The sequence below is a fragment of the Neopsephotus bourkii genome, unplaced genomic scaffold (genome assembly GCF_033783945.1).
Source record: "Neopsephotus bourkii isolate Nb327-2 ecotype Australia unplaced genomic scaffold, CSIRO-AGI_Nbou_v1 NB_1615, whole genome shotgun sequence".
Lineage (NCBI taxonomy): Eukaryota > Metazoa > Chordata > Aves > Psittaciformes > Psittacidae > Neopsephotus > Neopsephotus bourkii.
The window spans coordinates 411,073-435,198 of NW_026902090.1; the positions used below are offsets into that span (position 1 = coordinate 411,073).

At 52.7% G+C, this 24,126-nt stretch overlaps 1 protein-coding gene across 6 annotated transcripts in view; it reads left to right on the plus strand.

Annotated features, from left to right (window-relative positions):
* The window catches only part of DNMBP (dynamin binding protein), a 34,698-nt gene extending 11,176 nt beyond the window's left edge, over positions 1–23,522 (plus strand). For 2 of the 6 annotated variants that reach the window (XM_061372397.1, XM_061372398.1), the window contains 14 exons: positions 70–192; positions 729–2,675; positions 14,624–14,811; positions 15,420–15,519; positions 16,028–16,175; positions 16,703–16,720; positions 17,381–17,580; positions 19,211–19,341; positions 19,580–19,684; positions 19,892–20,020; positions 20,462–20,794; positions 20,966–21,422; positions 21,513–21,967; positions 22,315–23,522. In XM_061372397.1, the coding sequence (XP_061228381.1) occupies positions 70–192; positions 729–2,675; positions 14,624–14,811; positions 15,420–15,519; positions 16,028–16,175; positions 16,703–16,720; positions 17,381–17,580; positions 19,211–19,341; positions 19,580–19,684; positions 19,892–20,020; positions 20,462–20,794; positions 20,966–21,422; positions 21,513–21,967; positions 22,315–22,500 (4,520 nt within the window). In that variant the 3' untranslated portion in view covers positions 22,501–23,522. Of the gene's footprint in view, positions 1–69; positions 193–728; positions 2,676–5,218; positions 6,754–14,623; positions 14,812–15,419; positions 15,520–16,027; positions 16,176–16,702; positions 16,721–17,380; positions 17,581–19,210; positions 19,342–19,579; positions 19,685–19,891; positions 20,021–20,461; positions 20,795–20,965; positions 21,423–21,512; positions 21,968–22,314 lie in introns of those variants that run through there. The other 4 variants (XM_061372400.1, XM_061372401.1, XM_061372402.1 and 1 more) reach the window with 4 other exon arrangements.
* Positions 23,523–24,126: the final 604 nt, after the last annotated feature.

Sequence of the window (24,126 nt, forward strand, 5' to 3'; positions counted from 1 at the left end):
AAGGAGGGTGGAGGGAGTGGTGGTGGGTTACAGGAAAGACTCATTGCTGACAACTGCTTTTCATTTTAGGGCAGTTTCCAAGCAGCTTTGTGGAACCTGTGGATATTCCCCCTTTGAAGCAGGGAGAAAAACTGTTTGTTTGTACCAGTGACTTCACATCTCAAGAGCCAGGGAGCTTGTCATTGCAGAGAGGTAATCAGCATTCCCTTCTTTTGCTTGGCACCTCATAGCCCTCAGCTGGCCTTCCAGAAGCATGAACACAGTCACAGCATCCTGCCTAGAGTGACAGGAGAGAGAGAGGAATTTCCTAATAACCTCATGATGTGGTTCATATCAAATCCACCATGGACCTTTGGGCTTCTGCTACACTGGTACCAGTTTCTCATGATTTATCATTACTCTTGAAACTCCAAAAATTGGAGTTGTCTGATCATAGTAAACTTCCAGCTGCCTTTTAACTGCCTTCCAGTCCCCAGATTTTATACTTGCATCTGGGGGAGAAATCAAAGCTTTGGTGGACCTTCAGGGTTTGGCAGCCAAAACTGTGTATCAGACTCGTGTGCAGGAGGCTGCCAATGCTTCTGTTCTCTTGTGCATCCTCAGCATGCAGTACACTGTGCAGAGTGCGAGACCTCACCCACAGGAAGGAAGGACAGGGGGAGGCAGGAATAAGAGGGGGGAAGCAATCATGAGGGCAGTTTTAAACTGGTTTGTCTCATTCCTTGCAGGAGACCTGGTGATCCTGGGGGGGTCCCTGGCCTCCAGCTGGCTCCAGGGCCGAAGCAGCTGGGGTTCCAAGGGGTTTTTCCCTTCATCATGTGTGCGGGAGTTGTGCCTTTCAGTTCAGAGCCGTCAGCTGTTCCAGAGTGCTCTCCTGGAGGTGCCTGCCTACTCACTGGGCCAAGCCCGGGCCCTAATGGACCTGTCTGCTCAGCTAGAGGAGGAACTGGACTTTAGGGAAGGGGATGTGATCAACATTGTTGGCATCCCAGAGCCTGGATGGTTCGAAGGTGAGCTCAGAGGCCATAGGGGCATCTTCCCAGAGGGTTTTGTGGAACTGCTTACTCCTCTGCGAGCATCAGGAACCTCAGTGGATCCAGAACCCACAGAGACTTGTGACACCAATGGGACAGTGGAAGCACCACCCAAGGAGGAGGAGGAGGAGGAGCCAGGGAGCACTTACGGTGTTGCCCTGTATCAGTTCCAAGCACTGGAGTCCAAGGAACTGGATTTTGATGTGGGTGACAGGATTCGAATCATAGGCGTTCTGGAGGATGGATGGCTGGAAGGGGAGCTGAGGGGGAAATGTGGCATCTTTCCACACCGATTTGTGAGGCTGGAAGCCTCTGAGGCTTGCAGGGATAAGGCAGGTGCTGGGGATCCCCAAGATGGAGGAAGCTGTGGAGTGACCATCCATCAGGACCTGGAAGATACTTGCTCTGAATCTCTTCCTTTGCCAGGGAAGGATGGCAGGGAAAAGGAGGATGGTTTAGCAGCACACCCTGAACCTGACACCATTTTGACTCAGCAGGTAGAGAGGTCAGGGGATCCTCTCGCCACTGATTTGAGACAGCATGACGCTTTTCCCAGCACAGGACATGAAGGACCGTATACCAAAGGTACAGCAGACTCCTTTCCCTTTGGCCACACGAAGACAGTCAATGGCCTTCTCCCCTGTGCTCAGCTGCCTCCCCAACAAGGCAACAAGCCTGACCAAGCAGGTGAGTTGGAGACTGAGGGAACTGTTTCAACCTCCACAGGAAACTCAGAAGCTCACACCCTACCTGAGCATGATGGAGACCATCCCACTGTGCCCCTGCAAGCTCCCTGCTTTCCCCAGGATCTTTGCAGGAGCCAAGTGACTTCTCCTAACAACTGGACAGCATCTGAGCCCCAGGAGAGCCAAAGCAGTGCCCAGAACCTGGGCAATTGTGTGGACAGTCAACAGGAGAAGTCCAAATCCTGTTCCTCCAGCCTGGGAGGTACCCAGGTGGGCCTGGACACGGGAGCTGGGAGCTGGGGGGAATGCTCTCCACTCGCAGCACAGGGGGATGGCTGCACAGACCTTGACTCCAAACTGACCGAGCAGCTGGCACAGTTTGAGAAGAGCCTGTCGAGTACCAGTGCTGAACAGGACAGGGTCTCTCGTCACTTCTCTATCTTGGACTACAGCTCTGAGAAGGACATTGTCCGTGGGTCTCCTGAGTCTGCACCCCGCACCAGGCAGACAGAGAGGAGGAAGGCCCTGCGGCCACCTCCTCCTCGGCCCAGCAGCTTTGCAACAACCACTGTGCGTGCAGCAGGTGGCCAGGTGCCCAAAGGCAGGTCTCTGTCCTTCTCCGTCAAGCCCTCACGGCCTGCACCCCGGCCTCCACCAAGCAGCCAGCGGAAGAATGTGGCCCCTGCACAGCTGCAGCCCAGTGCCCAGGAGCAGAGGATGGAGGAGGGACGTGAGGACTTGACACGGGCAGGAGCAGCTTCCCCCCGCTCCATTCTCCTGACAAGGATCAGAGAGGTGGAGCGAGACCTGGAGGCTTATGGCAAGACCCGTGCTGAGCTAAGTCTGATGCTGGAGGAGCAGCAGGATGAGCTGGTGAGAGCAGAGACCCTGGAAAACCTTGATTTCTGTGACTCCAACATTGAAAGCCTCAGCGTGGAGCTGCAGGAGCTCAGAGGTGAGTGCAGCAGCATGGGATGGGATGCTTCAGGGGGAAAGCTGTGCCGTGCTGCATACAGGCACTGTTGGAGCCAGTGTTTTATTTCCTTCTTTACTTCCTGATTTTGGTCATTTTGTAAGCATTGTTATAGTACAAATCATCATGATTTTGCCTCAGAGAGCGACAGTGTCGTTCTCTGGACACCCCTCAGACCTGGCCTTCCCCAACCCCTTTTCCTTCCAACTTTCCCACCTCCTGTTCAGCCCCACCATACATCCTGAGGCTTGATCTGATCCATTCCCAATTTGTCCTTGCTCTTAAGTGAAAACACAGCTGCTACAGGTTCAGCCTCCCTGCCTCATCCTTTCTTAGCTGTAGGGGAGTAAGCAGCAACTTCAGAGTGGCTTTGCTGGTGGTGCTGCAGTTGAGATTTGAATTGACTGATGCCTGTGGTATGACTGTCCTCAGCCTGTCAGTGTTTCCCTGCATCCCATTCTGTTCTGATGGTGATACAGACTTTTGGGGAATGTCAGTCAGATCAGAGGGGAAGTACAGAAGGGTGCTCAACCTGGCCTGGGAGGGGGATGGGCTAGTGGGCAAAAAGTAAAGCCTACCCCTGTGCTTCTGCCATCCGTGGAGTCCAGGACAGGAAAATGATGCTGTGCTGTTGATAACAGCAAGAAAGAGCTTTAAATCATGGCATGTCTGTAGCTGAAAAGGTGACTTCTGTCTATGCAGCTGAGAAAAATTACTCAGGGTGAAGAAATCTGTCATGATTATATCAGCACGTTTGGGCTCTGAAACCCAAAGATGCCATATAAAGGTCAGTGTTTTTAATTACATTATACTTGATATTACAGTAGACAAAGTGAAAAGACAGGACCACATACATCTCCCACAGTCCCTTCGCCAGCGTCTCCCAGGAGCTTTGACACTGAAGTTCTCTTACCGAAACCCACGATGTGCAGGAAATGTGGGCACTGCATGCAGGAGGTGGAGTGAAATGTCAGCTCCTGCCTGGGGATTACTCACTCTGACTTCATTGCCTTCATCCTCCCACTGCTTAATCAGTGCTGGGAAGCCCAGGCACTTCACTGCAGGATTGTGTCTGAGGCAGAGCACATAGAACGAAGGGCGGTATCAGTGCAACAGGGAAACAGGGTGACAAACAACCTCCACATCAGTGGCATGCGAGAGGGATGCTTGGAAAGAGGCTTAGAGGATTTGAGGCTAGATGAAAAGATAAGAAGATGAAAATGAAGGTTGGATCTCAAGGGAACTTTTCTGGTGGGATGGATCTTGGTGGGAAATGTCTCCTGCTGTCCCAGTGCTTCCTGAAAGAGGACAGACCCTGCGGAACCTGTGCCCTGTTGCTTACTGGAAAGCCTAAAAAGGCAGGAAGTAACACATTATCCTAGATATCTTACCTATGAAGTTATCCCCTTGGTAGTCCTAGGGGATTTTTTACCACTTTAAGAGACCTGAGGACTTACTAGTCTCTCTGGTCCTATGATAAAGATGTGCCCTCCCCAAGCTCACATCACTCCTGTCACATCTGAGCGTGGCCAGAGAGTATGTCTCAGGCTTGCTAGCCCAGCTTCAGTGCAGCAGGCTGCATCAGTAATTTGGTGTTCCAAAACATGTTTGTGCTGTGCCTAGGGCATGGCCTCTGCCTTGCCACTGTTGGGGAATGTGGAGGCACACTGGAGGGAGAAAAGCTTTCACTAGGCATTGACCAGCAATGAAAATAGAGCTGGCATAGTCCTGGGGGAACCCAGCCCATTGGTGTGTCCTTTGGGGAGCCAAAAGAAGAGCAGAACATATGTGGGTTTCTAAAATACATGTTTAAAATCTGCAGGCTGGCTCTTTGGTGTGTCTTGTGTTCGCTGCTCACCAGGCTGGGGCAGGATTAGCACTTGCCCTCCTGCAGCTGGGGTAGGAGGGTCTGTAGGTTTTATTTTTGTCTTCTACGAGCTGGGAGCATTAGCTGTGCATTCCTAATGAGCGTTGCAAGAACCTGGGATGTAGATGACATCTCTGGATGCTGGCTTTCTGTCCAGGGCATGTTTTGGTTGTCTCTTGGTTTCTTATAGGTGCTCCTGCATTCGGCATGGAAAACTGGGACTACACTGTGCCCTGCAATGAGCGGTGTTACTGGAGTGTGTGTTTCTGTAGCCTCCTGGAAATTTATAGTGCATGTTGGCACTGGACTGTAATGTAGATAGTTCCTTCAAGCCTGTTCCTATCAGCTGGTAGACCAGCCATTTGCCCTGGGGCAGGAATAGGGCAACTGTGGCTGCCTGGCACTGTGTAGGTACCACTCAGGGATGCTCTGTCACACAGTGAGCTCCTCTTCTCCTGCTCTTCCCAGGACTTGTGGTTGAGGGGAGAGAAGAGGATGGGCTCAGCAGCAGGTTTGAGCCAGGGGCAGCGTGAAAGCCTCAGTTTCCCTAGTGAGGTGTGGAGCAGAGCCCAGCCTTTGCTAGACCACATCATGCTCCCACAGCATGCCAGTGGGAGCATGAAGGCAGTGGAAGGAGATGTGGTATCCTGTCTGTTGTGTGGCTTCCTGCGGTCTCACACACCTTCTTGTTTCCCTCCCCTGAGGACGTTGGTCTTGGGGCAGGGCTTCTACGTGCTCAAGTGCCTTCCTTTTCCCTGCCTCTGAGCCTCCTGCGGAGAGGCTTTGGCAAAGCTGTGGAGCCGGTTTGGGCAGTGACACCCTGCCCAGCCCTGGCCTCCCTCCTCAGTGCTGGTTACTGATTACTTTGGGCAGCAGGTGGAGGAGGCCAGCGCTGGTGGCGATTGGGCCTGTGCCTCTCTGTCCCCTTCCTGGCTGGTTTCAGGAAGCAGCACCTGCGTTCCACTTGGGACAGGAGCACTGGAGCAAAGCGGAGAAGCTGCGTCAGCCTGGGCCTGGCCTCAGGGAGCAGGCAGCAACAGGAGTCAACCCCTTCGCCGCACCCTCGCGGGGCTATGTGCACTTGTCCTGGGACGAAACATGGCTTGGAGGATCCGAGGCAGGAGCGGCAACTCCTTGGCTGGGAATATGAGGACTGTTGTGCCTTAAGGAAAGAGGACGTGGCTGGAGTGTCTGCACGGCGCAGGGAGGCTCGCTGCAATGACAGACCCAGGGCAAGGAGGCAGTACCCAGGCTGCCGGGGAGCAGACAGTGACTGGGATGGTTACAAGAGAGGGGAGGGCATTTCTATGGACCAGCGGACCACAAATGGAGACTGTGGAGGTTTTTGGAAGGAAGATACCCAGTCCGCAAACTGCAGGAGAGCAGAGGGTGTTTGGGAAGGCAAAAGCCAGGATACAGAGGGTAGAAACTGTAGGCTGTATGAGACAGAGGGTGTGAAATACAGAAACTGCAGTTCTGAGATAAGAGAAGGGCGGTACAGAAAGGACAGAGTACCTGGGCAGTATATGGAGGGGGAAAAAGAGTATGGAGAGAATAGAGGCCCTGGAAATTATAGGAGGCGGGAAAGGTGTCAGAACTACGGAGATACTAGGGACTACAGTGAGGATGAAAGATATTATGGGGGAAACGAAAGGTGGTATAGGCAGTGGGGAGACTCTGGAGAGTATAGGGAGGGGGGAAAGTGGTATAATATAAATGGAGGCTCTGGGGCATACAGAGAGAAGGAAAGGCAGTACAGAGGTTTCAGGAACCAAGTAGACCAAGAAGATACTGAGCAGCACAGGGAGACCAAAAGCCATCTCATGGACCACAACAGTTTGGACAGAAGTTCCGAAGCTCCTGCATTTACAGGCTGGTCCTCAGGAGACGGTAGTATAAGCCCAGGGTCAGGCACCTGCTACACACAGTCCAAGACACGGGACATGGACTATGACAGCTGTGGGGAGCTGGAAGGAGCAACCCCAGGTATTGGGATGCCAGCCAGGAGCAGCAGAGGAGCAGAGCGCTCGAGGGTACGTACAGGCCGGCCGGACTGGAGCCAGCTCTGGGAGCAGGAAGCCGAGGAAGCAAACAGGGTGGGCTCCATGCTGCAGCGAAACAGCTTCTACAGGCGGACGGCTCCCAGCACCCTGCGGCACTCAGAGTTTGTGCAGACCAGGAAGGAGAAGCGAGGTACACGGGGAAACGCTGGGTAGTTGCCTTGGGTGGGCTTTTGCCCTGCCCTGGCACTGGGGCAGCACCGGGGCTGTGGGACAGGCAGGTGGCCAGCACAGCCATGCTCTCGTGGGAAACCTTTGCCTTGTTGAAATGGGAATCATCATCATTACCCCTCTGTACAGTCACACGTCTGCCTTGCAAGGGCTCTTGTCCCCATTTGGCAGAAGGCCAGATGGGAATGAAGCACAGACAGCACAGACCCACAGTTCACTGCTGTTCTTTCAGTCACTCCTCCATCTGTGCCCTGAGTGTTTTGGGTACGCCCTGAAAACTTTGGCCCCAATTTGCCTGCTTTCTCAGGGTTCTGAGGAAGTTCTTCATGGGGGAAAGGGTGAGCTGCTGGGGTTATTCCCACTGCCTGTTTTGCCTTTATAACCCACTGTGAGCAGATTCTGTGTGTAGGTATCTTTTCCTGACCCTCCAGAGGGTGAGTATGGTGGTACAAAGGAGGAAACAAACTTGTTGTAGCACTCATGCATATGCAGAGGGCATGTACTTGTAGTTGCATAATTACACAGGGGCAGGACTTTGAGGTATCTCCAGCATTGCCAGCACCTCAGTACCACAGTGATCCCTTACCTGTGCTGCACCAGTTGCATGCCCTGTGTGCTGGGTTCCTGAACCATCCCTGGGTCTCCAGTCCCATCAGATGGTATCCTGGAGCTAGTCCCGTATCAGAGCTGGAGGGCTCAGGCTGTCTTGGCACAGGCAAAATCATTCCATTGATGCTGTGGCTGGAACAAAGTTGGCTGCAGACAGCTTTGTGAAGCTTGGCTTGTTGCAAGAATATTAGTGTGTGTTGGGGAAGGGGCATCAAGGTGGTAAAGTCTGGGCAGAGAGACTGATGGAGCCCATTTGGTGGACTGCTGTGTCTGCCTGGCTGCCATGAGTCTGAAAACCTGTTTGCTGCAGTACCCTTTCTGCCAGCATCTGTCTTCTGAGCTCTTCATGGAGGGGGATTGAAACAGAGGAAAAGAGCACTGCAGTGCAACACTCAGAGATGGCAGAGCTGAAGGCTGTGCATTAAATCTATCCTCTGGAGGTATTTGATCGAACAGGCTCCTCCAGCTGCATTTCTGCACTCTCAGCCAGCCTGGTGGGGTGGGACTTTGCTCAGCTGTGTCCCCAGGGTGACGGGAGAAGCTTTGCAGTGCCAGGGTGTCCAAAGGGCAGTGAGAAGGTTAGGAGGAGCCAGGAGCAGAGCAGAGGGGAAGGGCCCACAAAGCTTCAGGAGGCTGGGGCAGCGCTGGCCTGACCAGCTTTTGCAAGAGCTGGGGGAACAGACTGTGATGCCAAGCAAAAGATTTTGCTCCTCTTACGTTAAATGGGACGCTGTATGCATCAGGGCACCAGAGTGGCTGTGGGATGTGCAGGGCAGGATGCTGTCACCATCAGGGCCCATGTTCCACAGCAGGAAGGAGGGAGGGAGGCTCTAGGTGATTTGGAACACTGTCCTGTGACCCGTTTCTCTGGATGCAGTTTCCTGGTCTGTTTCTCCTCCTGCCTTGCGGGTCACTGTGCTACACCAGGAAGAGTCCTCCTTGGCATACATGCTTTGCTGCTGTAGTTGTCTCAGTGTAAGACCTTGCCAGTACCCTCCCCAAAAGCCCTTCCATCACGCTTGGCAGCAGACATCATCCTACCTTGCTGGTAGGAAAAAGTCAGCTCTGTTTTTCCCTCTGTGTGTGCTCCAGGCAGCTTTTTCTAATGCTGTCTGCTCTCCCAGGTTCCTTCTCCTGTCTGCAGGGTAACAGAATTTAGGTCTTGAAAGCCCTGGTAGAGCTAACTTGGGGCGATGGTTTCTGTAAGCAGGGTTATTGCCCTTCTTGTAGATTTCTCTGTGGTGCAGCCTGGTGACAGCTGCTTGGTTGGAGCATCTCTTCTGGGGTGAGACTCAGATGTGTCTGCCTGCCACATCAACAGAAGGAGAACCCACCTGGCATAGCTTTGCTGCTTAGTCACCATCACTTTTACAGGTTTGGATGCTAATGTGTTGCATTTCGGCTCTGCACACCAACCTTTTTCTGCTGAATTAGAGCTTCTTAGTTGATGGGTATTCTTCTCTGGCAGGTACTGTATTAAGTAATTTTTCAGTCGTCAGTTCTTTGTAGTGAATAGAGTCTTAAAAAACTCATGGTAAAGACTCACAGGAAGACCTTCTAGTGTTTATTCTTCCTGATGCTTGCACATTTTTCCTTTAGACTCTTTTAAACCAGTGGACTTCAGAGCTGTGTGAGGCATTCTGTGTGGGTGTCAGCACTGGTTTGCTCAGAGGGTTACTGTACTGCGCTCCTGTGTCCTTGTCTGAGAACCCCAGTCTGCCTCTGCAGTGCTCAGGCAACTCCTGCTGTGTTTTGGCCAACCAAGCAGAAGCATTATCCCAGAATACAGTCCTGCATTTGGCTGCATTTCTTGTTCCCATTAACACATTAATGCATTTGTCTGCATTAAACTTACTTCGTTCGAGTAATTCCATTTTATTCAGGATACTTTGGGTCACTAAGTGACTCGTATGGCTCATCTCTATGTGCAATCCTGTTGAACTGATGTTCAGTTCTTTACATGATGGAAGTGATTTTCTATTTACTTTAAAAATACTGTGTAGGATCAACTCTGAATACAGTCCCTGTAGAACCTGATTAAGAATGCCCTCTTTTCTGGATATTCTCCGCTGGCAATGGGTTTTTGAGTTACAGTTAGCAAGGTCTTATATTTGCTTTTTAGACAGAAAGAAACAGAATAATTATTGTATAATCCTGGCTTATTTGTCAAACTTACAGAAAATTTTACTCTCTCTGCTTACTTCTGGGATTGTATCATTGAAAGGGTTTCTTTTGTCCTGGTTGGAAGTAAAGTCTATTACAAAGTAGTATTTTATTTCCTCATTTAAAAATTAAAACTGAATTCCTAATTTTACCATCCATAGGATTTTCTTGATATCTTTCTCTTCTCACTTTTCTGTACTTCAGAGTTCCTGGTGTGCCTGTTGTCTGTTACCTGGTTTTCTGTATTCATTCATTTATTTATATTTGCTGTGGGATGAAGTCATCTTTTGCTATGGCACCTCTCTGCCACACTCCCCACTTCCTCGTAAGGAGCACAGAGACACTGAATATATCCAGTCTGCCCTTTCAGAGCAGTGAATATATCCCGTTACAGGCGTGTTACCAGTGTCCAGAGAGAGTTTTCACCCCAGCCAGATCCTGCTCCTGGCAGGGAGTTTAGCCTTTCACTCAGGTTAATTATTCCCCACCTTAGTTTCATCCCCTCTCTTGTGTTAGGCAGTGGCTCCTCCCCTCCAGGCGTCCACATACTTCAGATATTTGCAGCTGGTTTGTTTTGTCCTGAGTCACTGCTTGACTCTGCTGAGCTGTGATCCTGGGGCTGGGCTTGTCTCTTGGGTGGATGCAGCTCCGGTTGGACATTCCTGCTTACCAAGCTGGTTCGAGGGGTTCTCCTCAGTGCTGATGGGCTGCACATCCCTCTTCAGATGGCGTTAGCAGCCTGGGCACCCTGCAAGGTTGTGCTATGGCACGGGAGATGCTGGAAGGTGAGCCCCAACAAGGAGGAGTTGGGGGACTATGCAGCTGTTTGGGTGAGCCCCCCAGTCTGTGCATGATGGACACATCTCGTTGGATCGGGTCTTCATGGGTCAACTTTACTTCCAGAGTGGGGCAGGGATAAAACCTGTAACTGTGTGTGTGCTCCCACTAGGCGGTTGGGTAATAAGAATTAGATGTTTTCATTAATTGGAAGAAAGTCGGTGACAGTGGCATATCTGAGATGAGCAGCATGAGCCGTGCGATTGCGAGAGTAAATCACAGCCTCCAAGGCAAGGGCAGCAGTGGGAGTGTGCTCCAGCTTGGCATCTCACTGCCACGGGCCGGGTTACGAGTTGGTTTTGGGTTTCCCATGTGTCAACAGGTGAACTAGCAAAACTCAAGAGTAGGTGCTCCTGGGAGACTGCCACAGACCATTAAACCAATCCAGAGAGCCAAGGACTCCCCACCAGTTCACCAAAGGGGATAGAGGAAATAATGTTAGAAGTTTTAATTCAGAGAGGCAGATTGCAGAGCTCACACAGCCTACAAGAGAACAAAATTCGAGTCTATGAAAGTCATGATTGAGAACATTGGTTTTGGAAATGCATTTCTGAATGCCCCTTTAGCATCTGTGTCATGGGTAAACACGAATTTGTCACTGGATTGGAATTTGGTGGCTTCATTAGAAATCACCAGTCTGATTCCTGCAGGCTAATGGAGACTGGTCCAGCTGTGTTGTGTGCATTTGTGCCTTCAGAGTTGAAGGTCATGATGACTCAGTTTGAAAGGTAACATTTAAATAGAAAATCAGTGAAATAAAACGTTTTTAAGAAAAATTACTAGGTGACCAAACCCCACAGCTGTGAAATGGGTGGGCTTAGTTAAATGTTTTATAAGCCTCATTTAGGGAAAGCTGCTGTTAGACAGGAATGTGTGACAAACAGGAGAAAAATAACTTGATGTCAATCAACAGAGAGGGTATGAAATACAAAAAGTGAGAGGTTTTAGAGCATCAGAAACAAATCCTAAGTATTGTACATGTTGGTCAGATAGAAGAGCCAAATATTAAAAAGAAATTCTGAATTTTAATTTTGTGAATGGTTTAGAATGGAGCAGGACAACTTTTGAACTCATTGAAGGAGAATGCTGGACTAGTGATAAACAGCAAGAGACTTGGCTGCAGCCTAGCCTTGTTTTTAAACGAATCTTGGAATATTCAGAAAGAGCAAGAAGGCCAGAGGAGAATGAATTTGTATGAGTTTTAAAGATAATGCAGATAGTGATACGGTGTAAGTGGGTAGAACATCATGATAAGTCAGCAAGCTGAGCTGATGACTGCTCTGGGCTTAAAACCTGTGCAGGGTCAGGTTTAATTTCTCTCCCACAGGCAGTGATTTGAGACTTGCAGAGGAAGGGTGTCAGGGAGCTGGCAATCTCACAAGTGTGAATCTCGCCGCAGGGCACTCTGAAAGGACCTGACCTAGATTTACTTGCTTGGGGTTTGCTTGGCAGAGCATAGGGAGCTGCTGTGTTTGCCAGCGGCACAGGGCATCCCCAGCTTTGTTTTGGTGAGCAGGAGCCAGACACATTGTGTGGCTGCAGTTTAACTATGGCTAAAGCTGGAAGTACAGTGGGGTTGTTTGGTGGTATAGAGATGTCCTGTATGAGTTTAAGTTGGTGGCATTTTGCCTGGGGGTAAATGCAAAATCCTATTATTTGATCAATGCAAATGTAATGTTTTCCATTTGTCTTCCCAAATGCTGCTGCGTGGGTAATTTCTGGTTGTTGTTCTGGCTGGTCTTCATTTTCAAGATACTTATCAGGCCACCCCATGCAGTATCAGCTCACCCACCCACCCACTTCCTCTGGGTTTCACACACTGTTTGTGTTGCAGATTAATACCTTCCAGCTCCTTCCAGGTTACCTTCCTATTGGAGCTTGCTCTCTTGCAAAACAAATGCCATTCCTTAAAAACATATATCCTTTAAAATAAATCATTTGTTGTCACTTTCTTGACTCTGAACTGCAGAGGCCTCGTGACTGTATTGTCTTGGTGTTTCTTTGTCCCTCCTGTGCATTCTTCTGTCTTGTGTCCTGTTCAGGCTTCAAGTGATGTCTCAGGCAGGATATCCAGGTTGGGTGTTTGTGGAGGACCATGCATGGCAGGGCCTGATCTGATGCTTTACAGTGGAAATACAAACAGCAGATGTTAAACCCAGTTCCCAGGTGCTCCTCACGGACTTCTGCTGCAGCTGAGTTGATAAAAGTTCGTCACTGGGGACTTACCTGGTGAGGAGCCAAGACAGCCTTTTCCTTTATGTAGATTGGCTTTGATGGGGGTAGTTTCAAGGATGCTTGCCAGTAGGAATCAGTGAAGCCTGCTCTTTCCAGTAATTGCTTGCTAAATGCAAAATGTAATTTTGTGACACTATATCCTCCACCATGGAGCCCTTTTGGCTCTCCCCAGGCTTGATTTCAAGGCAGGGCAGCAGAGACACCTTCTTAGACAGCTGTCTTCCCTCCCACACGGAGGGCATCTTCTGAGCAGGGTTTCAACTGGCTTTCCCACTTACTGTGTTTAGTGGGTGGGTTGAGGTCTGATTTTGAAGTTGCTACCTCTGCAAGGGGCACAGCAGTTCATCCTCAGCCTGTGTAGCTGTGAGAATTTGCTGTTTGATGCCGATGCTGCTGATTTCTGTCGCTGCTGCTCTGCAACGGCAAGGGCTGGCACAAGCTGAGTCAATGTCTCATCTCAGCCATGTTTCTTTCCTTTGCTGGGTCCTTTCAGTGTGTAAAACCCCAGCAGCAGGCAGGATGCTTAGGCCATGGCAGCAATACCCTATCCCGGGCAGGGCCTGCACAGTACTTGGGCAGAAGCGGCTGGGAGCACGGGGATCTCTTGGAGCTGTGCACAGTGGGTGCCAGGATACCAGGATAAGTCCCAAGCCCTGCTGGGAGCCCCCCAGGCTGTGATGCTGTTGCTCGGGGCTGTAACTGGAGGGGTCAGGGAGGTGAAGATCTCTAATTGCCAGTCCTGCAGAAATGTTTGTACAGATGGCTGCTCTGGGGCATGTCTGCGGCTCTGATAAAATCCCACCGAGAGTGAGCAGCCGGGGATGTGTGGGAGGTGCTGGAGTGGGGGAGCATTTGTCAAATCAGGCCTTAAATCAGGTACCTGCGGCAAGCTGGGGTGCTGCAAGGGGCTCAGGGACCCCATGGGCCCCAGTTCAGAAAGCAGCCATAAAACAGGGGAGATGTGTTTCTGGACCAGAGCCTGCCTCACAGCGGTGTCCCACGGCGGTACTGGGGGGGAGCCCTCCTGGGTTTGGGGGGAAGGGACGTCCGGTTGCTGTGGTTTCGGCCAGAGGGCACATGCTTGTAAAGCAGGTAGAAAGTGGCTGGGCCCCAGGAATCCACAGGGGGATAAAATGACTCAATGAAAACTGGAGAGGGCTGGGCCGGCCATGGAGCCGCAGGTGGGACGGAAAACCAGGAGGGATCCCGGCTAGGAAAGGGACATGGAGGGTGGGAGCTGCCTGCGCGCCGCCGGTGCTCAGACCCCAGCACCGGGCCAGGGTGTCTGGGAGGGGACGGACCCCCTGGCACAGAGCAGGTCCCTGGGTTGTGAAGGGGCTCTGGGGTCTCCCCGGCCCGTGGCAACCCGCCACAGCAGCGGGGCCGCCCGTGGGGTGCACCCGGCACGCCGGGCCCCTAAGCCGCCCAAAGCGGCCTTCGCCCTGAGCTGCCCCGGCCTGCGCGGCGCAGTGGCGGTGATCCAGCTCCAGGCTTTGCCGCCGGCAGCAGCACTGTGGGTGCCCGAGGCTTTTCTCGGCCATTCAGATGGAAATGCCCCGGCGCTGGAGAATGGAGACCCTGTTCCCAGCCTGAGGGGTGGGGGCGCCGCCATTGCCTGGTGTGGAGGAGGGAGAAGCGGGGAGTGGGGCTTCTCTCCGGGTCTGCTCAGCCCCGTGGAGCTTCCTGGGGCGGCAGAATCGAGAGCTGGATTAGCAGAGGGGTCTGCCCACGGCTGGCACCACGGGGACAGTCTGGAGCAGGTTTGTGCGGCTTGGTGCCTGCTGCCAGCGTTACTACTACACAGACGAGGGCTCCCTGCCTCCCTGGCCTGGGAGTGCCAGGAATGGCCTCTGGAAAGGGCCTTGGATGGACAGTCTTGCTCTCTGTAACAGTCCTGTTTGGTAGCCTCATAGGTTGCATGGGGTACAGTTGTTCCCTGTCCCTTTATCTTTGCTGGAAGATGCTGATTTTGCTTGTCTGTCTTGCAGAGATGACTCTCCTGTCCTCCCAGACACCATCCCTGGAAACATCCTCAGCTGCCACCGAGAGCCCCGAGCAAAGGATGCTGGAGAAGAGGTCCAAGGTTATTGAGGAACTGCTCCAGACAGAGCGGGACTATATCAGAGACCTGGAGATGTGCGTGGAGAGGATCATGGTGCCCCTGCAGCTGGCACAGGTAGGAGCAGGGGGGAAACCTACGGTGCAGCACTGGTGGGAAGAGGTGAAGATACCGCATCTGCTTTGTGCTTAGAGGCAGACAAGCAGCAGCATGGGAATCCATAGAGGAAATGCAGTCATGCTGAGGGGAGCAGGATGGTTCTCACTGCTCCCTGCATTCATAGCAATAGCCCACATGTTTTGGGATCCTGCTGAGCTCTTGCTGTTGCTGAGAGCAAGAGACCTGGTAGCAAGTACCACAGGTTCATTTCTTGGGCCAGGAAATGTTCCTCTTCATTTGGTTTCTAGGTTAAGTTCTTTGTCAGGAGAAAGAAAAGATGGGTTCTTGGTATGGGGACAGAGTGGGTGGGAGAACAGGGAGAATAACAGGTGAACAGAGGCAGTGATGAAATCAGTGGGAAAGAGGGGACGCCATGATAGGACACATAAAGAATGTGAATTTCAGTGCACTGGGAGGCAAGGGGGTGAGTACGGAAGTCACTGTGATGGGAGAAGGTCACATCGGGGGGCTGCTGAGGAGTGATGGGTTGCAGGGCAGTGGGGGAGCTGCTGGGTCTGACTGGGACATATTGCCCCATCAAGGACATCTCTCTTCCCATTCCCCAGATGCAGAACATAGACTTTGAGGGTCTTTTCGGAAACATCCACGTGGTAATTAGCTTCTCCAAGCAGCTGTTGTCCACCTTGGAGGCTTCAGATGCCATCGGTATGTAATCTGCTGTTAACTTTCCTCAGTAGGCTGGGATGGGCTTTGGCTAGTGGCAGAGCAGAATGGTTTAAATGGTGGGAAAGGATCACTGAGGCTGGGCTTCCTCCCTGCTGGTCCCTGTCGGTCCAGCAGCAAAGCCATGGAGGTCTGTGTTTCTCCATAGGTGGCTATGCTGAGAAACACAGTGCCTGTGGCCCTCTGTGGCCCCTTGTCCTGAAGTGAGCCCCATTCCTCACTCTTGTGCTGCATTCTTTTGCCACTCAGGCCTTGGGCAGCCTGTGCCTTTGTTCTCTGTGTGGCTCCAGTGTTCCCACTTCTTACCCCTGGAAGACCTCTATGTGCTAGAGGGTAATAAGGAGGCATCCTGGGTGCTCTAGTAGATTGTCTTCTTGAGCTGTGTGTGTGGAGGAACGGGGGATGCTGGGCTTCTCACCATGAGTCATGCACAGTTCAAGGCAGCTGGGGACCAGGAGACACTAAAGTCCTGCTTTGCTGCTGTTTGCAGGGCCAGTGTTCCTGGCACAGCGTGCAGAGCTGGAAAGTGTCTACAGGGTGTATTGCCAGAACCACGATGAGGCCATTGCACTGCTGGAAACCTATGAGAAGGATGAGAAGATGCAGAAACTACTCCTGGACCTGCTGGATAGCCTCAGGTTGGAGCCTCTGGCTGTGGCAGCCACCAGGCCTGGGGTAGGGGGGTCTGTCTCCAGCATCCCTGCCCCTCTGCCAGCAGTGCTTGGACAGTTCAGGTGGTGATTGGAGGGGGGCTGGCTGTGTCACTGCATAGTTTACCAGACTCCAGGTTCAGATGGCTCTCTGCCCCAATGCACAGACGTTGGGACACCTGTAGGTATACTTAAACTCTGAGCAGAGACCACCAACGTACAGAGAAGGTGGCATGTCCTGGATTGAGGGCTTCTGTTCCCCAAGCTGTGCCCCACCGTGCCTGATGAAGAAGGAGCCACTTTGCCTGGTTCAGTGACTGCCAGGGGTCCAGCTTGTGGGGGTTTATGCCCCAGGAGCTGGCAATGCTGGCAGCTGCTCTGGGGGGACATGGCTGCCCACTGCCCTGGTGGCATCATTATGGGATGGGGCGAAGGCACTGGCTGTGGGATTGCACGCCTGCCGCCCCATTAACCCGTTGCTTTTCTTTGCTTTTTGGCACTCTATGGGCCGGCAGGAGCCTGTACAGTCAGTGGTAAGTGCACTCTTCCTGTTAGTCCCTGCTTGTCTGTCTGGCCTGGCCTGGCTGCTCCCTTGTAACTAACCTCCTGCCACCAGCTGGGTGCATGTTTGGGGGCTCTAACAGTACCTTGTGAAGGCATGTCTGGGAGGAATGGGGTGTCTGTGGCATGTTTGCAGCAGAGGCAATGAGTGGGCTGCACAGGCAGGGGGCACAGGTGATGAGGTATGGGGAGGTCTTGAGCAGGAAGCAGGTTTTAGCATCAGCCCCAGGGAGCCGGGAAAGCCCTGCACTGACTGCAGCTCTGAGCGCATTCAGTCTGTTCTGTGCTGGGGAACAGATCTGGGCAGTTGGATGGTCAGGTGGTCTGAAGCAAGTGGTTTGCTGCTAAGTGTGAAGCTGTGCTTGTGTGGGATTTCACAGTGGCTCTGGTGATAGACTGGATCCTGGCTGGGAAGGGTCATTTGCTGTGAGTGCGGTCTGGAATCCTGGGCTTGATCTCGGAGCACCAGGAGTTCAGGAGCGCAGTGAGCTTGGATATGAGAGTGGCATGACTTACAGTGGATTTAGAGGCATTGGTCTTCTGGGTCTGGCTGGCACTGGTTTGAGGGAGCAGAATTGGCGTGGTAGAGCTGGACTGTAACCTGGTGCATCTCCTTTGTCTCAACTTCCCAGGGGCTGCACAAACTACATTAACCTGGGCTCCTTCCTCATCAAGCCAGTGCAAAGGGTGATGCGGTACCCGCTGCTGCTGATGGAGCTGCTGAGTGCCACCCCCGAGGCTCACCCTGACAAGGCACCACTGACGGCTGCTGTCCTTGCTGTCAAAGAAATCAACGTTAACATCAATGAATACAAGCGCCGGAAGGACCTGGGTAAGCAGCTGGGTAGTGCTGGGGAGAGACAGGAATGGGTGCACTGACACTGGCTTCTGTGAGCTCCTGAGACATAGCGGTGAGAATCTGCTCCCAAGGTCTGTGCCCTCACAGAAGGGCAGTAGAAGAGCTGCATTTAAGCAATCTGAGCATGAGATATAATACTTAAAGTAAGGCAGTATGCATCCAACTTTAGCTGTTTGTTGTGATACAGAGATACGAAATGTATGCAGCTGCTGACTAGGTGGCTATTACATGAAAATAAAAATTATAAGACAAAAGAATATACATTTGAAGTTTTAAAACTCAATTTTAAGCACCACAGGTGGGGAATTAATCAACTAGGGTAGTCTCTGTCTTACTGAAATGTGGAGATTTAAGTTTGAGGGTATACCTATAAACAGAACAGAATCACAGAGGTGCTGCCTGCAAGAGCCCTCTGGGTCTCCTCTACAGCCTCCTGCTTGGAGAAGGATTTTCCCCCCTCTTGTCTCTGATCAGACATTGCTCCCTCCAGCTGATTCTCACTGATCCCCAAGGATGGAGATTTCACAGCCTTTCTGCTGTCCTGTGCCAGGGATGCACCACCTTCACAGGTTCACCCTCAAGCTCCCAAGCTGCCATCTGTGGCCGCTGCTCTCTGTGTGTTGCCTGGCACTACTCAGAGGGGTTTGGCCCCAGCACCTTCAAGCAGCTGCCAGCTGTGAGCAGATCCCCTGCGCCTCCTCCCCAACCAGGCTGAGCCCACCCGGCTCCCCCAGCTCTGCTTGTGGGGCCTGAGCTCTCCCTGTGGGTCAGGAGCTCTGGTTCTCCCACATCTCTGTTGACTTGGGGTCACCAAAACTGAACATGGTTCCTAGGTACAGCCCCCCTGGGACTGAACAGAGAGGAAAATCATTCCCTTTGACCTGCCAGCCACCTTCCCTGTTTTTCTTTGGAAGCCCCTGCCTCATACAAGTCGTATACTTTACTCTTTCCACATAGCCCTACTGAAGTTGAGATGATATAGGCTGCCTGTAATGATTGCTCATATTTGCTAAAGAAGCAATATAAATGACTTCTATAGTTCCAGTGCTTATTATATGCCATCTCTTATGTCGGCATATGCTAGTGCTATTCATAATCCTATGGAAGAGTTTGAATGGTGGGCCTACAAATTGTAGGGTATATCTAGAACCAAGTAGGGGATTATGGGTGGTACAGTGCTGGATTTCAAGATGATGTATGGCACATAACAATACGATATTTTACAAAGGCATGTAGTGGTAGACAAGGGTTAACGACTTTAAACTGGCAGAGGGTAGGTACTATGGAGAAATTCCTCATTATGAGGGTGGTGAGACCCTGGCACATGTTGCCCAGAGAAGTTGTGGCTGCCTCATCTTTGGCAGTGTTCAAGGCCTGGTTGGATGGGCTTTGAGCAGTCTCATCTAGTAGAAAGTGTCCCTGCCCATGGTAGGGGGGCTGGAATTAGATGAGCTTTAAGGTCACATCCAACCCAAACCATTCTCTGATTCTATGGGAGTATTTGGGACTGCAGAGGCTTAGGTAGGGAAGGGGAAAGCCAGCAAGGCCATTGTTGGTGATGTTGTGCTGACAAGGATTCTGATTTCTACATCAATCTCTTCAGTTCTAAAGTACCGAAAAGGCGATGAGGATAGCCTCATGGAGAAGATCTCCAAGCTCAACTTCCACTCTATTATCAAGAAATCCAACCGTGTGAGCAGCCACCTCAAGCATCTCACAGGCTTTGCGCCCCAGGTAACATGTATCAGCTGCAAGGTGCGCTCACACCCTGTAGTGTTTCTGCAGTAGCATCTGCTGTCCCCCCACGCCCCTTCCCCAATGAGCAGCTCTGATCCAGGCCAGCAAGCCAGAATGAGCTTAGGGTCTCAGCCACCCATCTGCTGTCCAGCTTGTGGGCAAGAGGTCCCACATCTCGCACTCTGGGATGTGCAGGAGTCCTGCATTGCCTCCCTTGAGATGCTTTCTCTCACAGCTGAAGGATGAAGCCTTTGAAGAGACAGAGAAAAATTTCCGGATGCAGGAGAGACTGATCAAGTCCTTCATCCGGGACCTTTCCCTCTACCTGCAGCACGTCCGGGTGAGTCAGTCTGGGGATGATGCCTAACCTGTGGGGCTTGTAGTGCACTGCCTCTCCTGCCTGCATGGTGTGTACCTGCAGTGCCCCTGGCCAGTGTTCCTGCCCTCAGCCCTGCCAGACATGGTGGTCTCTGAGGGTCTGGGCTTCCCTGGGAGACCTCTTCTGGACAGCAAGCATGGATTTGCTGACTGTGTGTCCCTGCTGCAGGAGTCAGCTTGCATGAAGGCACTGGCAGCAGTGAGCATGTGGGACTTGTGCATGGAGAAGAGCAGTGGGGACTTGGACCAGTTTCAGAAAGTGAATCGGCTCATCAGCGACCAGCTCTTCTCCAAATTCGTGAGTGAGGCTGTGCTCTCATGTGCTGGGGGCACCCCTCTGCGGACCTCCCTGGGAGGCTGCAGGGAGGGTAACACAGCATGCTAGAGGTGTGAGCGCTCCTGTCTGGCTCCCTTCCTGCAAGCTTTGATGCCTGCGTGTTTATGATGTGTATTGAGCATGCCTGTTAGATACACATTTTTTCAGCCCTCCCTCCAATGTTGCAGATCTCTGTGTGAGTGGTTCAGGTACTTCCTGTAGCGTTGCCCATACTGGCACATTTATGTAAGATTATAGAGTAATTCCTATTGGAAGGGACCTCTGGAGCTTTGGTGGATGCCATTGGGAAGACAGATCCTACGCTGTGCTGAAAAGGTTTTGTGCTGGAGGGTGAGCTGCTGGTGTTCACCACACAGTGAGAGAGCACTCATCTCACATGCTGTCTGCATCTCTGCCCACCAGAAAGAGCGGACGGAGCGGCTGGTGAGCTTGCCTCTGAACCAGCTGCTGAGCATGTTTGCGGGGCCCCACAAGCTGGTGCAGAAGCGTTTTGATAAGCTCCTTGATTTCCACAACTGCACGGAGAGAGCAGAGAAGCTGAAGGACAAGCGAACGCTGGAGGAGCTGCAGTCTGCCCGTAACAACTACGAGGCCCTCAATGCCCAGCTGCTGGATGAGCTGCCCCAGTTCCTGCGCTTCGCCAAGGAGCTGTTTGCCAGCTGCGTGAGGGGCTATGCCGAGGCACACTGCGACTTTGTGCGCCTGGCCCTGGAGGAGCTCAGACCCCTCTTGTCGGTGGGTTCCTGGAGCACAGACAGTGCTCTGGGCACAGTGCAGCACTAGTCTCTGCACACAGCTTGTCCCTGAGCCTCTCTGGGACCCATCCCATTTCAGGGGAAGCTGCTGCTACAATGTCAGCTCTGAGTGCTTTGTAAGCTCTGACCCCCAACCCTGCTGTGGTTCCAGTTACTGAAGGTGTCCAGCAGGGAAGGGAACCTCATTGCCATCTTCCAGGATGAGCACAGTCGAGTCCTCCAGCAGCTCCAGGCCTTCACCTTCTTCCCAGAGACTCAGGCAGCTCCCAAAAAGCCTTTTGAAAGGAAAAGCATGGAGCGGCAGTCTGCCCGGCGGCAGCCCCTTATTGGCTTGGTGAGTTCCCTCTGCCCTGTATCAGAGCTTGCAGAGTCCAGGACAACAAGTCACACCTGCCTTGTTCCTCTGCAGCCCAGCTACCTCCTGCAGTCAGATGACATCCGAGCTGCCCTCTTGGCCCGCTATCCTCCAGACAGTCTCTTCCAGGCAGACCGCAATTTCAATGCTGCCCAAGACCTGGATGTCTCATTGCTGGAAGGAGACATCGTGGGTGTCATCAAGAAGAAGGACCCCATGGGCAGCCAGAATCGCTGGCTCATAGACAACGGGGGTATGTGGCTACTCCCTGCCCATGTTGTGAGTCCCCTCCTCTGGTCCCTCTGCACCTCAGTGTAAGCTCACTTCCTCTTCCTCTCTGCAGTGACCAAGGGCTTTGTGTACAGCTCCTTTCTGAAACCCTACAACCCACGCCGCAGCCAGTCGGATGTCTCTGTGGGCAGCCACTCTTCCAATGAGTCAGAACACAGCAGCTCCTCTCCCCAAAGCAACACTACACTGACCTTCAGCCCCAGCGGGGAGGCCGTCACCTTCACTCAGAAACCCCTGCAGGACTTGCCCTCCCCAGCAGACCCATACCAGTCCCCACAGCCTTCCTCAGAGGTGGACTCCCCCTCATCATCACAGCTTGGCTCTGCTGAGAGAACAGCCCCACTGGAGGCTGCTCCAGTGATGTCCCAGCACCGCTACAGCCGCCCTGAGCCAGGCTACAGCACCCACTCTCGCAATGGGCACCTGACCAAAGCCCATCTCAGGCCTGTGCCCCCTGTGGAGGACAGAGACTCTGGGCTGGAGAGCAGCGAGTCAGAGGGCAACCAGGTGAGCCCTCAACACCCCAGCCCGCCTGGGGAGGCTGGGGGTGACCTCTCGCTTCAGCAGGGGCTGTCATCCTCCTCCCTGGCAGTGAGCAGGGAGAGGTGGGAGGTGGAAGCTGCTTTATTCTAAAGGGCTGATGTGGAGGATGAGACATTTTCTCCCAGCAGCTGAGGTGCAGAGAATTAGGGTACAAATGGGCTGGGCAGGTGGGAACAGTTCTGGCAGAGACCGTGGTAGCTTGTGGTTGTCAGTGTTTGGGGAGAGGAACAAAAGCCTACATCTCCTATGCAATGTAACAGAAAGGCTGTGTGGTATGACCATCCAGCTAATGCTTTCCCTCTGTCTGACAGGTCTACTATGCTCTCTACACTTTCAAAGGCCGAAACACCAACGAGCTGAGTGTGTCAGCTAACCAGAGACTCAGGATCCTGCAGTTTGAGGACATCACAGGCAATCAGGAGTGGTGGCTGGCTGAGGCACATGGAAAGCAGGGCTATGTGCCCTCTAGTTACATCCGGAAGACAGAGTACACGTGAGGTGGTGGGCAGGACCTTGCACCTTATGCCTTGTTCCTGCTGGGACTGCCAGGAGCCTCAGGGAGGCTGGCCAGCCCTGCAGCCCCCATTGCTCACCCAGAGATATCCCTTACATCACTGCAGTACTCCTGAGCCCCACCATGCTGGCTGCCACCTCCCTTCTGTGGAGGTAGAAGGGTGGGCTATTAGGGCAGGCAGCTTGCATGAGGGCAGGGGTGAGTTCATCTGTGCTGTTTGAGCCTCCTTTGTCCAGCCAGCCAGGAGCAGGGGAGCAAAGCTTGGGCCATGGCCCAGGAACATTAGGCTTGAACAAGGCTGAGGCACCACTGTGAGTTTAAACTGTAAAGGCTGATGAGTTTCTGAAGTCCATCTGTAGCCCAATAGTGTTAAAAGCAACCCAGCCCTTGTGAAGGTGGCTCCTGTGCCTTCTGGCAGCAGCAGGAGTCTGGTCTCACCTGTGGGCAGGACTTCAGGATGGGACATGTACACACCACCTAGGGAGCAGCTCTGAGGTTTGCTGGGAGCAGTTGAGCTCCAGTGTTGGGATGGGCCCAGCCTCTGAACACCCCACAGCAGAGCCCCAGAAAGTGCTTTACCCCCATGCTTGGTCTCAGGCCTCTCCAAGCTCTGCTGCTAGCAGCAGCCATCAGGTTCTTGTCTTCCAAGTGAGCCAGAGATCTAGAATGCCGTCTTCCCTTGCCAGTGCAATAGCTCCAGTGCTCAAGACCCATCTTTGCCCTGACAAGCCCACCTTCCTGCTTTGAGTTGGGGCAGGGCAGAAGGCGAAGCACAGGCTGTCCTTCAGCCTGATTTTTTGGGGCTTTTCCTGCAGGACACTGGAGGTGCATGCTCACCTTCTGGGGGGGCAAGGCCTTCCCCATGCGGGATGTGGTACCCTTTGTCAGGGTGGTGTGTCCTGCCCGCTGCTGCTGTGCCCTGAAGGAGGGAAGCTTCCTTCTCTTGGGACAACGTTTGTATTTGCTGTACTGCTGCTCTGTAAATAAAAGATTTGTCCTTGTGTATAGGAGTACCTGTGTGAGTGTTGGGAGCTGGAAGGAGTGCCCAGCCACTGCTGGGCTGGGGGACAAAGCCCACAGCTTTCATTCAGATGCAGGAAGAACATCTCACCTCTCTGTGAGGTGTTTGGGCCAGCTCAGGTACTAGGAAACCTTCACAGGAAAACTCATGAAGATTTGATTGCACTACCCTCTCCCTTCCACTCTGTGGCTGGCCACCAGCCAGGGTGAAGGGGCTTGCCCTGCTCTCAGCAGGGAAGCAGCGCACACAAGGGCACAGGCTCTGCATGCCCGCAGCCAAGCTCAATGCTACAGCTCCTTGCCTTCATGCTGGAGAACAGAGAAGGGTCAAGAGTTTGTCAGCACCACCACAGTTTGTGTGTGTGCATGTCAGCATAGCATGCGTATGTGCCTGCACCACAGTCAGGTTTGCAGTCTGGAGCCACAGCCCAAAATCTGCACCACTAGTTAGGGTAGCCCCAGGGGCTGCCTCGTATATATTTGTGCTACAGTCAAAGAGAGCTGTAGCCATAGGGAATCCAAGCAGGCCCTGGCTTCTGCACCTCCGCTGCCAGAGAGGAGTTAATATTCATGTCTGAGTACAGCTGTG